The sequence below is a fragment of the Neolamprologus brichardi genome, chromosome 11, assembly GCF_056152115.1.
Source record: "Neolamprologus brichardi isolate AB-2024 chromosome 11, ASM5615211v1, whole genome shotgun sequence".
Lineage (NCBI taxonomy): Eukaryota > Metazoa > Chordata > Actinopteri > Cichliformes > Cichlidae > Neolamprologus > Neolamprologus brichardi.
Genome location: NC_142114.1, coordinates 6192473 through 6207261, shown reverse-complemented (window position 1 = coordinate 6207261; position 14789 = coordinate 6192473). Strand labels below are relative to the sequence as shown.

Sequence of the window (14789 nt, the reverse complement as noted above, 5' to 3'; positions counted from 1 at the left end):
TGTTGTGAATTCTGCAGGCACAAGCATGGTAAATGGCAATTTTGTATGAAATTGCCATTCCTAGTCTTCCTCTCTGACCATTTCTATCTATTGGTGCCATTTGTGTGCTCTGATCTGGCCAATACTGGTAGATTGGCAGCAAGTGGAAATAGTTTTATGGGGAAACAACATCTGTATCATAACTGTATTTTACTCCTGCCATCTGTGGTTCCAATTTTGCATCACAAGTACATGACAGCAAATGTATGTTTAAAGTTTTCTGGAAAAGTGAGAGCAGATGGGATCTTCAACTTGAAGAGATTTTGAATGTTAAATAATTTATTTAGCAAACCCAGTGATTTATCAGTTCTGAAAGGCTGTAATGTTTAATTCAATTCAATTGTATTTATATAGCTCCAAATCACAACAACAGTCACCTTAAGGTGCTTCACATTGTAATGTGAAAACCCTACAATAATATAGAAACAAAAAAAAAAACAAAATCAGACGACCCATCTTTGAGAAAACAATTGGTGACAGTGGGGAGAAAAAACTCCCCTTTAACAGGAAGAAACCTCCAGCAGAACCAGGCTCAGGGAGGGGCGGCCATCTGCCTTGATTGGAGCAGATGGAAACAAGACAGGAGCAATACAACAAATATTTAAAGAGCTTATGTATATGAAGATAATTGAGTGCAGTTACATACGACAGGCTCAAGCTTGTATCATTGCTCTTGTAAGGTAAACAATTCCTCCATGCTACTGAACTTTTATCTTGAGGGTTTGAATCTAATAGTTTGCTGAACATATACTTTGACTGGTGGCTTAAATCAGTGTGTTTTTAACTGAATTTGGTGGTAAACAGGAGTCTTATTACATACAGTAACAGTGAAAATGAACTGAAGTGTAGACCTGAGAGTTGCAGTATGCACTGAGTAAAGGATTCTACTTCCAAGTGAATATTTTGAAGAGCCTGGATCTTTCACCTGGATAAAGGAAATATTGAGGATGTAGATTTCTGTATTTTACTAGGAAGAGATTTGTTTGACTACTGATAGATACCAAATATAGCCCTCAGTCCTACCACTGAGATTCTCAGGAGATGTACGTGTTCTCTGATTCTGTGCAATGTGCCTGAAGTTGCTAGCTTGTTTTATCTGCGTTGCTTATGTGCCTGCCTTTGTCATTTGTTATCAGTCTCTGTCTCTCCCAAGTTTGCCCACTAAGGATTTCTTTTTTTAAACTTGAAAATGAGAATAAAATGACTGAGGCCATAAAATACTCACATTTCACTTAATTTGTCATACTGGAGTTATTTTTTTCCTTTTGCATCATCATCTCACAAAACAACTCCTGTGATGGAGTGCACTTATCTCCCAGTAGTGTATTTTGGTGTTCCTATTGTTACAGACCTTTTATCGAAATTGATTTTCATGTGGGAAAACCATTTCAAAATGTCACTTCTGTCATTTATGTGCCATTCACATGTACTCGCAGGAGATCACTCGGGCGAACAAGGGCTGGGCCCTGGACCGCATGGTGCTGTGCAACGAGGTGACGAAGTGGATGAAGGATGACATCAACCAGCCGCCCACAGAGGGAGTGTACGTCTATGGTCTTTACCTGGAGGGAGCTGGCTGGGACCGCCGCAACTGCAAACTTATTGACTCCAAACCCAAAGTTCTCTTTGAGATGATGCCGGTGATCAGGATGTATGCTGAGAATAATGGTGAGTTTTATTATTTAGGAACAGTGTGGAGGGGAAATAAAAAAAACAAATCTTTTGGTGGAGCAGCTTTATATCCTACCTGTCTTCTCAATGTTTGCATCCCACACAGTCACTCATTGGATGTAACATTTAAATGTCAAGCAGAATAAGTGTTATTTATTTTGTCTGGGAATAGATTACCAGCAGTATGTGGCACAGTGTTTGTTCTGGATAAGGCCAAAGTATATTCAGACAGACACAGACCCCCATGGATGCCTGCGAGCAAGGCTTCCTGGGAAATGAACTAATGATCCAATGATACGCATAATGCGGTTTGTTTACACCACGTCCCCTCCCAGCATTTCCCATACGAAGGCAGCCTGCTACGTTTGAGTGTGTGTCAGTGCCAAGGAGACTGCTAAAGGGATGCTTCAGTAGACAAGTGCTTGGTGTGTGTGCCGTGCACGTGTGCAGGCATGAGGTACAAGAGGTTGGAAAGCTGCTCTACTTAATTTTCACTCATTCAAAGGGATTAGTTCCATCTTTGTCCACATACAGTGTCGTTTGTAAAGACACAGCAAGCCTGTTTGTTTGCTCTGAGAAAATTATTTTTAGTTTTTTCCCTGCTGATGCATGAGCAAGGAGCACTGCTGTTGCTATTCAGACTAACAGCAAAACAAGCAGCAGACTGGCTAAAGAACTATAAAATGGTGCTGAGGGAGTACTGGGTAATAAGCGTGCTCTCCTAATTCGAGCAGATTCCTAACTACATAAAAACAGATGGTTTTTTTGAGCACAGCTGGGTGTCCCAGTGGCATCTCTGCACTGATGTAAATATTTCATTGAATTGAAATGATTCTAGTTAGAAACACAATTAAGGCACAGTTTGGCAGCTGCTGCTCTCTCTCATTAGTTTTCATGAAAAATGCCATTTTTGATTTTTCTCTTTCCACTTTCTGCAGCAAATGCCGTGTTTCTTTTCTGTGTTGCAGGTGTAAAAGACTCCCGCCTCTATTCCTGTCCAATCTACAAGAAGCCCACCAGGACAGACGTAAACTACATCGCAGCTGTAGACCTGAAAACCTCCCTTCCTCCAGAATACTGGATCCTCCGTGGAGTGGCGCTCCTTTGTGATGTCAAATGACTGTTTCATAATGAACACTGACACATACAGCCGTTATTCATTTTCCCTCAGTTATAGGGATAGTTAAGTGTGCAGGATTAAAAAGCTCTCATCAAGGTTAAATCTATTTTTAGCATCATTTCTGTATGAGGGAAATATGCAGCTCCATAGTAAAGGAACAAACAAAGTGATAACACATTTTTACAGTCAGTGTCAGGAATTGTGGATAGATACTGGGTTTTTCTGTGCAGTCAGGCCAAGGTCAGACCCAGAATTAGCACGTTCAAAAACATCATGCGTTTTTTTTTTTTTTTGTGCTTGAGGTCAACAGAAGCATAGATGTCTGTACTATGGCTGCTAAAGGTCCTGTGTTAATGTTCTAATACTCTGGTATAAAGCCCCCTGTCTCTTTGGGTTTCCTCTTTTCATTCAGACTAGTTGGACCAAAATGATCTAATCACCATGTTTTTGAAATAATTTACACCCTAAAGTCCAGACATATCGTAGCCATCTGCATGCTCACCCATTGTCAAGTCTGTACAGTATTCTAGTTATGATGTATGTATTATAGTGACATCGTCAGCTCATTTGATTACTCACACAGTACAGTTTAATTTGACGAATAATATCAGTTCAGCACGTACTGTACGGCTTTTCATTACGTCTGAGTATTGCAAATCCTGACACGTTAATGAACTGAGCTGAGTCATATTCGAAGAATCCTGAGGGTAAATAAAGGCACTGTAGCACTGAAATACATAGAAATTTTAATTAAGTTTTTACAAAAAACAACTTGCATCATCAAAACATCAAAACACTTTTTTGGTAGTATTTTCTTTTCTTACAAAACCACCATATCATATGTGATCTAAAGCTACCCTGTACACAAGTCAGGCATGGATTTCCCAAGAAAGTCTTAAATGTTTGGAGTTTTTTAATTGAACCTGTTTTGTAAATCTTTGTGGCTCACCGGGGCCAGGTGCATATAAAACTGTGTACCCACAAACAAAAGTCTGCATTCTTTCTGTCAGGTTGGCAATATAAAGTGCATGCTAAGATAAAACATTTTATAGCAAAGTTTGTAGAGTCACCAAATGTGTCATGTTATGTGTGTCTGGATGCCATTTTAACCTTTGTGCCGCCTTCCCACATTCAAATCAGCTTTTATTTACAGAGAGATGAGCTCATGTGCAGATGCAGACTGGATCCAAAGATGAAATAACAGTTTACCACTTTAACATTGAAGGAATTTACTTTAGTGTAGGACCTTAGAGAAGCGTTAATGTATGCTGTTTATTTTAACTCAAAGGCTGGGTAAACTGTATTTAAATGACAATCCGTCACATGAATTCAGTTTAGGCTTACAGTGCCAAATCACAACAACAAGGTACTTTCTACTGTAACATACAGACCTTACAGTTAGTAATCTGGATGAATGATGAAAAATTGTAACCTTCATAATGTGTGTTTGTCAGGTTTTTTTGGTCATTTTAACTCACACTGAGTCAGACTACATATTTAACTGCTGAAAATAACATTAAAAAGTCACCGTTGAGGATTTTATTCTAATTAAATCATCCAAGAAAACTTGGAAGAAAAAGACACATGATTTTACAGAAAGGTTTATCATTCATGTTTCGTTAATCTCTTATTTATTCTGCTTGTGGCTTTAAAAAAAACTAAAAACACCCCCAACTATGTACACCTGTTTTTAAGTGTGCAAAGGGTGTCCATTGTTATGGCACATCCTGTTATAAATTGCATGAAAGTAATGTGTTTGTACACATCTCAAGTCATTTATGCAACTGGCCCCAGATTTTCCATTTTCAGCAAGCACTGACAAATCTGATCAATGTCCTAATCACGTCAGTCAATGCAGCCAAGGAGAAACTGGAAAGACTGTTTTGGAAAACACCGCCCTGCATGAATATCAGAATATATTCATAGATTCTACTTTTCATTTGTTTTTCCTATTATAGTCCTAGACTGTTTGTAAAATACATCTAAGACTTGGTGCTTCTAACAAGGTCGATGGACTTATGTACACATGGTACACCTTGTTTTCTGGCTGTTTTTTTTTTCTTCTTAACAAGACACATTTTACCTTTGCAACAGTGTCTGTGACATTTTCACTTGTATTGGTTTGACCTTTGCTTTCATTTTAATATCACATTTTTCATTTCTGGCCTTTTGTGTTACCCTAGGACTTTGCTTGAGTTCGGGAAGCAGGTAAAAGTTAGTGGTTAATTCATAACCTCTGTTGTCGTTGGGGCGCCAAAGTCTTTATAAGACTCTGCTGAAAATTGTTGCCATGCAGTTATTCTTCTGCATTCATATGGTGCTGAAATAACACAAACAATGAGTTCCCAAACGGAGAACGCACATAAATCCCCTTCAAGTGAGAACAGCAGCTCAACAAATCCAGCCAAAACTGTGACGTAGTTGTTGGCGTCTGTACACAAAAAAAATGGTAGAACAATGAAAATGTTTGGTGCCAAGAGTTGGTAAATGGTGCAATTAAAGCAGATAAAAGTACAAAGACAAGAAACTGTCTTCCTAACTCTGGAAATGCTGCCATCTTAGGGATGCAGAGTCAAAAGTTATTTGGCATCCAAACTGTATCCTGTAGGGTGAGATTGGTTTTGATGCACCTTGCTGATAAGGGGTTTCTATGGTAAAGCAACTACCACAAGCCTCCCAGAACTGAGGCAGAATATTAATTCAGCCCATTGGAGATTTTCACTCTCATTGAACTTGTACATTATTACATCAGACTTACTTGTGCAACAGTGTTTTTTCCAGCTCCCACATTCACATTACAGTATATTTTTAGGTGTTACTGCCTATCTCCTGTACATGCTACACTTACAGTTACATAAGTGACAAAATGTATACTACAGCTGTGGCATAGGTAATTTGTAATGCAACAGTAAATCTGATTTTTTACCTCCTTGTAGATCAGGTCCCTTTATGCCCCACACTTTATAAAAGCAGCACTGAGAAATTCAAACTTCTTCAATCTGAAACAAAAGTCTTCGTGCCTGTAAATCAGGCTCAGGGCATTACGTTCCCCTGTGACAGTGACCGAGTCATCTCCGTGTGCACAAAGAAGGTCCTAAGCTCTCCTTTGCCCTTGACATTGATGATGCCTCTACAAGAGCACATGTACCCCAAGGTTAGAAGGATGTCACTCGTCTCCTCCGTCACCTGCAGGGAGAACCAGATGGGTGATGACCATTTTGCTCATCTAACATGACTGAATTAAATTCCTACAGGCAAAAATACTCAGCTGTCCACGGGAAAATTCTGCTGACCATTAACTCATCAGTAAACGGTTCTCCTTCGATGCAGTGCTTCATTAAAATCCACTGACAGCAGGATTGCGGTTGGATACCTCTTGTTTAAAGTCTAACATTTACGTTCATGTTTAGCCCTAACAGCAAAATGTGTGAGTCAAGCAGAGTTGCCAACACTGGTGCATATTTGGATTTGGTCGTTAATAGATGAAGAAAACAAAAACATAAAAATTCAATGTGTAAGTTAAAGCAAGAGAGTCTCCCAAAGCACAAAGATGAAATACTGTGTGAACAACAAGCAAACAACATTGAAAGCCTGGGAATTTTACCATGGGTAAAAGTGACATTCTGGTAGGCAATATCAATGCTACTTTAAAAGAAATTGTCTTATTTCTGCCTTCTATCTGTCTTAAAATATCAACCGGAAATCATGGAATGCAATTGCGAGCCCTGTAGTTGTGCCGCACCGCACAGCAGATGGCTCAATCAAATGTGTACAGGCCGCGAAATGTAATACAGCCCTCTGAAGACTGAATGATTGCCACAGCCACATGCCATGCAGCAGCTGAAAAACCATTTTGTCTTATCAGTGCTCAGACATGACATAAAATAGGATTTGACGATGCCATGTGATGTCAAGACGATGAGATGTCCTCGCTGTAATAAATGGCACATAAGAAAGAAGAGTTTTATCTTTTTAAGCATCCTTATTGCCATTTAAATGTCTGCAGTATGAAGGAGGTCTGCTGGTCCTTTGAAAGAAACTATCAGAATAAAATACCAGCTGATGTTTGACAGCTGTCTTAACATTTAGTATTGCAGTGAATAGGCAGGGTAGTGGGTTTTTTATTTATGTCTTTAAACTCAAACGTTCCCCAAATCATTTACCTGTATTTTCCCCAGGACTCCGGTGCTGTCCATTCTGCTGGCTACATTCACAGTGTTTCCCCAGATATCATACTGGGGTTTCTGGGCCCCAATGACTCCAGCTATCACTGGACCATGGTTAATACCTGACAAAGGAAACATTTTAGTAAACCTTTCAGACAGTGTCCCTAATGCTGCCATTCATTTGGAATTACCTTATTATTTTATAGTTACAAATATAAACTGCTTTTTTAGATTTCCTACTTGTATCAAAATCAAATGTTGATACCACTGATTAATTACTGAGTGCTGCTCAAAGCCGACTTGAGCAGGAACCCTACTGCTTTGAGAACGAACAAAGCTTTTCACAAGATTTCATCAGAACATGAAACAGAGGGCGAGCTAAATGCAGCTCAACTCTTAATCCCCAGCAGTCTGGAGGCTGTTCGCAGCACTGAGATGACACTGGGCCTCCCTTTGACTGAGCTTCTGACTCAGTCTCCAGATTGTTGGAAATTGCAATCTGCTCGAGTGTGCAGGAGGCGCATACAGTCTCACGGCTACTGGTTCTGTCCAGTCCCAGTGGGTGAGGGTGTGTACGGCTCTCTCATGGAGCATTTTCAGCCCCATCTGGAAGCAGCAGGGATGTACAGTCACTCACACGCACACTGCTGAGTTAATGGTGCATCCCATGCTGAGATCTTAAGACACAGGTTGAAGGTATTGAACTCTTGACTCTTATTGCACAGAGGGAGCTGGGGTATGCCTTCCTGCTGTTCTACCTCTTATTTTAGTCTTACTGCATAAATAAGCATTATTTTCTTGTTTTGTTTTTTTCAGACATCTGTGCATTTCTCTTACTTTCTGTCAAGATAATAAAATTACTCTACATCTTACTGGAACTCTACACAAACAAGGGATGCATAGAGGCTCTATGACAGTGCAATTTTGGATGTATTGCAGTCAAGCTGATTCCTGCTTTTCGTACAAAACTCTAGAAAATATCATAACGAGAAGGCGGCAACAAGGAATGAAACTCTCACCCCACTGCAGTGACAGTATCTTGTTACATCATGTCATTTACCTGAAACGAGCTGTGGAATTTAATTAATCAGTTTAAACCACTCATTTTCAATTCTCATGTGAGGTAAGTACACTTAAATATGTGAAAGATTACAGTGTAGTCCTGTATATATAAAATATTATATATATTTTTCTATTGTATACTTTGTATTTAATTTCAGCTTCTCTGCATAACTCACCAACTCTGAGTTTGAAGTCATTGAACGAGTGTTTGTTGATAAGATCCAGTTTTCCCATCAAGGCAAATGCAAACTCTACCATGGTCCCTATGTGCATATACTGCCTGTCATGTTCCTGGGAAACATAAAAAAGCACAACTAGAAACACATTAGGTTCTCGCATAATGTGCATACGGCAGTCACACAAAAATGATGATGTCTTTGTAATGGGCCTACCTGTGATGTGTATTCAGGCCCTGGCGATGTGTTCAGCCCAGTAGCAGCCATATAAGTGCTGCCAATGGTCTTGATCTTTTCCACACCGCTGAACTTCGGTTTGGAAAGCAACTACACATGGAAATACAAACACAGCTCAACTGAATAAAACCCAAATTTATAGCAGCGCAGACAATAAAACCTAATTGTATGAATCTGTAAAAAGCAATACTCTTCACTGAGTGACGCAGTGCAATGGTATCACGGTTTCGGTCTGTTTTTGTGGTGATCTGGGTATTTACCTCATCAAAGTCAGCAATGATTTCGTTGAGGAGCCTGAGGCACTCTAATCCTTCTTTGTTGACGTCAGACTCAGTGTAGAACTCTTTAAAGTCTGGGATAGAGGCAAACATGACACACACCAGGTCGTAGGACTGGTGGTACAGATCCTGCATGACAAAGAGAAGCAGAAGACAGAGTGGAGTCGTTAGCTTGTGCAGGTGCAAAACAATGCTGTAAAATTTGTTATGAAACTGATAAATTACAGATGAAGAGATTTTGAAAGACAAATATGGAATCTGCACCACATATTGGGGGTTTTCTGTGTTTTATTCAGACCTAAAAAAAACTTCACAACAAGTAAAAATCAATCACTGGGCAGCACATGAAACATAATTGACAAATTAAAGGAGGCAAATCACCCAAACCACCATCCAAAAAAACAACAAACAGCTGCTTTAAATCTCATTAGAGCATCTTGTTCTTGGACCCTGTTCAAGAACAGAAATGAAGTCAACTGCTGACTCGTCACTCAGGATTTCTGCAGCAGATGCTGCTCTCCTGTTTAATCTTACATGACCTCCAAGATGCCACTCCCTCAGATCTAAAACTTCACTTTTCCCAGCTGAGGGGGATGTAACAGGATTTACAGCGATGAATGAGTCATGCGAGGCATCATACTGTCACACTACAAAACAAGTGTCAGGTTCATTTAAAGTTTGCACTTTCAAAATAAAAATCTGAGCTTTAGCCCTTATTATTTTAATAAACAACCAATGAATATTTCAGTTTTAATTAATCACACATTTTAAAACAGTGTATTCAACATTTTGCATTTGACAATTGTGTCTTGATATCCTGAATTAAACATCCCTCTTTTGTGATGCATCAGCGAATGAACGCAAAAGAACTTTGCACATAAACAAGCACTTTGAAGTCCTCTGTGTAATTCTACATTCATTAGTCCTGTAGCTATTGTGAAAATAAAATCTGGATAATGTTACATTTACATTAGTTATTATTATAAAAAACACCACACATTATAAATTCCTACCTCATTCTTCCAGTTACGGGCCAGGAAGTGCTCTGCGACATGCGCGGGCAGGACATTCTCCAGCAAAACGCGGTTGAGGTTCTCCATGGTTTCAATCTCCTCACACTCCTTCTTGAACTTGTTCTTCCAGAGAAAGTCTAACCTACAGTAATATTCATTCTGTTACAAGAGGACACAGAGGTAAAGAGACTGAAGGTATAGCTGTACAGCTTTCTTCCAAGAAGTCACAGAGAAAAACAGAAACAGCCACAAATATGGACACCAACAAGCCTTAGGACATGAAGGACATGAAATGTAAAAATATGCAAGAATTTAGGCAGATTTACAAAAACCTCATACAGTATGACTTTTGGTCAAGGCAGACAAGACTGACCCAGTGATTTTTGCAGCTTTGCAGTGTAATAACAAGGCCTTCTTCAGAGCCCAAGATCAGGAAGGACAAGTGGAATAAAATATTCCAGGATCAGGTAGAATTAAAGACTCTGACGGTATTGATTATTTTTTTCCTTTTCTTCAGCACTCACACCTCAGGTAGTCTGTGATGGCAACTCTAGTCAATCCTGTTTAACTGTCATATGCAGTGAACTGATCTGGTAAATAAAAATCACCAACCAAGGAAAAACGTGCTCGCAGGATGGGACAATTATTATGATCAAGCACTGCAGATGACCAGATTGGAGAGCACAAATATAACCACGTTTCAGCCAGCAACAAAAATAGAGGCAGTGATTTAAAAACTGTGTGTGTACACAAATCAGAAGCACGTGTAACACTTTAGATATTAATAAATAGAATTTATTATTTGTGGTGCAGATATAATTACACCTTATGGTAGAGACAATTACTACAGTAATTTGTATTCTTGAAATACATTTAACTCTCTCTGAAAAGCACATTTAGATAAAGGGACGACCATGTGGAAACTGATGCAGTACTACGGAATCCTGCAGAAGCTCATCAACATCATCCAACAGCTTTATGAAGACTTGTCCTGCCAGATCATCCACAATGGAAAACTGACCAACCCCTGCGCAGTGATAACTGGACTGAGGCAAGGCTGCATGCTGTCACCAACAATCTTCCTGATCGTCATGGACTGGATCATGAGAAGAACCACAGAGGGCAGCAACACCGGCATCCAGTGGACCCTCACCAAACAGCTGGAGGACCTGGATTTTGCAGACGATATCAGCCTTCTGTCCCATAAGCAGCAACATGCACAGCCCAAGCTTACACGGCTCGCTGAGGAGGCAGAAAAGACCGGCCTGAAGATCAATGTCAGAAAAACGGAGGTGATGCGGTTGAACAACTGACAAGAACATCCACTGCAGCTACAGGGACAAGACTTGGTGGAAACCAACCGCTTCGTCTACCTAGGAAGCATAGTCAACAGCGATGGCGGTGCAGATGAAGACGTTAGGAGCCGGATCAACAAAGCAAGGCTTGCATTCAACACCCTGCGACCCATCTGGAACTCCAAAGCCTTATCTCAGCGCAGCAAGATCTGCATCTTCAACAGCAACGTGAAAGCAGTCCTTCTGTATGGGTCCGAGACGTGGCGAGTGACCAACACCACTACCAGCAAGATACAGATTTTCATCAACAAGTGCTTGCGACACATCCTCAACATCAGATGGCCTGAGAAGAACCAGCCAGAACCCAGTCGGTCAAGACATCAAGAAGAGAAAATGGGGCTGGATAGGCCACATACTTCGAAAACCACTAGACAACGTCACAAGGCAAGCACTGGACTGGAACCTTCAAGGGAAAAGGAAAGCGGGGCGACCCAAACAGACATGGAGAAGATCTGTCGAGAGCAAAGTGAAGGGCGCCGGAAAGACGTGGACCCAGCTGAAGAGAACGGCCCAGAACAGAGTCCGTTGGCGTGGGGTTGTTGCGACCCTATGCTCCACCAGGAGTCTACAGGAAAATTGATTAAGTGTCAGTATCCAGTTCTGTTGGAGCTTTTCAGGACATCCACAGCATCCACAATGAAAACCATTTCCAGCAGCCTTGCTGACAGTACACAGCAGAGCCCAGGTGATCAGCTCCATCCCACTTAAAAATGAAACAGCAATATTCCTTTGACCACGCCTACTCTCCCTGAGTGACAAAATCCTGAATGTGACACTATTCTAACCTATGCAAAGTAATACACTTTATTTATGATATACTGTGTACATGTATAACAAAAATAAATCTGCATTCCTTACGCAAAATACTGGTAAAAAAACACTCTTCAGACGCTTTAGCATCAAGGTCTGCGCGATCCTCCAGGATGGTGATAATATTTTCCAGAGAACTGAGTGGTCAATAGGAAGTAATGATGTAGCTGTTTATTTGCTTATCGTAAACATAACCTGCTCCATTGCACTTTAAGTGTATAGGTTACTTCCCTAACCAAAAAATCCTTCTTCATATAGTACAGGCCTCGGGCTGATTTGTACAAATATGATGCTCCAATTCTAGTACGAACAATTCAGCAGAACCCCAAACAAGTCAGAGTAAAGAACATGTTACTCTCCAGCCTCTGGTTTCTCTATCACTACTAAATCTCAAATTACATCTGAGTAACAGCAGACTTACTGATGTAAATCACTGCCCCTGAGTGACTGAGGGAGGTTACACAAATTGGTCTAAAGATGCCTCTCTTTCAGTGTGTCACAGCAGCCAAAAAGCTTAACCATTTCTACCAAGTTCACTGATTGATTTTCACTTAGAAGATAAATGTGAGCCACTGTTTTTTCCTCACAAAGCTCTGAGATAATAAAGAGATACAGAGAGAAAGGCAGAACCAGCAGCATCAGAGCTACAAATTTATCTGAATTTATAATCATCCAAAGCATCGCTGTTGTGACATATAAGAAATCCATGAGTCACGTAAAACGTTAGTGGCATTAAAATGTGTTAATCTATGAGAGACCATTAAGGGTCAAAGAATCTAAAGGAAGGTAGGTAAAAGATAAGCCTAAAGAGCTTAGCAATGCTCTCAACAGCCAAAAGACTAAGCTAGCAGCTGGTAAGAACAAATCACATGGGAAAATTTCTAAATCAGAGGATTTATTTATTTATTTTTTTTTACATTTTGCAAATACAGTAAAAATAACTTTCCATCAACATCCAAAACTCGCAGCTAAAAAGAATGGAAAAAGTCCAATAATGGTGTAATAATGGCACACAGATGAAAACTTCTTTTCTTTTAGCGATATACTGTGCAGCAGGAGACAGATGACAACGCCATTCAGACTATTACAGCTTAGACTTACCTGCCTGGCAAGCACAAGCAGAGTGATGAAGAAGATAAAGAGGGATATAGAGCCCATAGTCTTCAGGTCTTTGAGAACTCCTGGTCTTAAAGGGCAGGAAAAAAATAGACAAATGTTTTTGTAAGATAAGAAACAGATAAAGACAGAGATAAAATGTGACTGAACAACAAAAAAAGATAGAACAGCAAAAGAGGGCTAGAAAACTAAAAGCTATAGATGAGAAAGGGAATTTTTGACTGCAGTCAGTAGAGATGTCTAGCAGAGCGTTTTATTCCAACCTGTCACTTAATTAAGACTGTCGCTTCTGCTTTGCTGTGACAAGAGCTTGTTTACTGGATGCTTTTCAGAGGGGGGTTAGCCCTTCTGCAAGGGTGGATCGACTAGAGACATTTCTCAAGAAGGGAAAAAAAGCAAGTGTTCATGATCCTCAGAGATACAGCTCTGCAAAAACTCTTGAATATAAAACTTCAGTCTTCCACTGTCATAAAAAGCAAGGTTTTATCAACGTAGACTCCCACACAGTCCAAGCCCAAAGCATATTGGATGAAAGCTGATGCTAAAAACATTTAAACTGTCAAAAGACCTGCATTCTAATATAAGGAAGCACATTTTACATTTTTACTCTTAATCTTATCTGTGCTCGAGCTCAGTAAACAGCCGAGTAAACAGCACGCAAGTTCTGCATTTACCTGGCTGATTTGATCAGTTCTCTACACAGACATTAATTCACCACACTGGTCTTAACACAGATGGGTTGGTTTGAAGAAAAACTGGAGATGAAAAGTAGACACACTGCAGCTGTGATTCTTCTTCTTTTTTTAATTAAAGAAATAACAGCTGTTAAGATTTTTCCAACTAAAAAAATTATCAAAACTTTTCAGATTTATCAGTTTTACAGTCTGGGATAGTAACGTCCATAACCAGACAGAAAAGTGCCGTCCTTGGTGGGAAATCAGACAATTTAGACTTTAGAAGTCATCTGCTGACATTTAATTGCTCACAAAGAAGCAGCTAATGATGCTTTAGACGTCAAAAAATTTTATGTTAGAAATTACATTCAAAAACCTGTCTTCCAGCTCAGAAGAAATCCATATTTTCTAGTGAAATTACAATTGATGTCATAATCTGTAAGGGTTAATTCAGTTACGCTCATCTATGGGGGAAGATTTGTCTCTTCATGTCCCAACATCTCTATAGTCTCTCTTAGCAGCTCAGCTCAGCTGTGACTTGGGGGACAGAGCAAAAACTTCCTTTGCATGAGTTAAATAATAACAGCCATTTAATACTGTGATGGCAAGTCTGAGTTTATCAAATACTGGGTGACATCCTGAAAGATGGGAGCGCCTCTGATCCAATAATAGAAAGAAGCCTTGTGATGTTTCAATTTAACATGAGTAGACATAGAAACAAGCAGAAACATTTTGGTGCCATTTATTTTACAAGAAGTAACAGTAACTCATAAAACATATTTCTCATACTACATCATGTTTAATTGATTCTTATATACTACCTACATATAGACATGTGTATAGACATAGACTTGTTCTTATAAAGTTTGGCACTTCCTATCATATCCTTCGATCATAGCATGATTAGCTTTTTCCCTTTTTCCTTTTCTTTCTGCATGGGTGGGTGCATCATGGCACATAGGGAAACTATTCAATGAAGCTTGGTCTCTGACTTTTTAAATATAGATTTTAACTCTAAAGCAGTTGTCTACTTCACTAGTGAATAAGTGGTGCATTAACATTTTACTGCTAT

The 14789-nt window shown here is 39.7% G+C and overlaps 2 protein-coding genes across 4 annotated transcripts in view; one reads left to right on the top strand and one right to left on the bottom strand.

The window, feature by feature from the left end:
• Nucleotides 1-3977, top strand: part of dnah5 (dynein, axonemal, heavy chain 5) — a 121574-nt gene extending 117597 nt beyond the window's left edge. Inside the window, exons 87-88 of the mRNA XM_087848025.1 lie at nt 1476-1707; nt 2679-3977. Of these exons, the coding sequence (XP_087704151.1) occupies nt 1476-1707; nt 2679-2830 (384 nt within the window). The 3' untranslated portion in view covers nt 2831-3977. The remainder of the gene's footprint in view (nt 1-1475; nt 1708-2678) is intronic.
• The window catches only part of adcy2a (adenylate cyclase 2a), a 67215-nt gene continuing 55985 nt past the window's right edge, over nt 3560-14789 (bottom strand). For all 3 annotated transcript variants that reach the window (XM_035913687.2, XM_006804390.3, XM_006804391.3), the window contains 7 exons: nt 13029-13113; nt 9763-9921; nt 8732-8878; nt 8451-8561; nt 8235-8349; nt 6994-7118; nt 3560-6016 (listed from right to left, as the gene is read on the bottom strand). In XM_035913687.2, the coding sequence (XP_035769580.1) occupies nt 5864-6016; nt 6994-7118; nt 8235-8349; nt 8451-8561; nt 8732-8878; nt 9763-9921; nt 13029-13113 (895 nt within the window). In that variant the 3' untranslated portion in view covers nt 3560-5863. The remainder of the gene's footprint in view (nt 6017-6993; nt 7119-8234; nt 8350-8450; nt 8562-8731; nt 8879-9762; nt 9922-13028; nt 13114-14789) is intronic.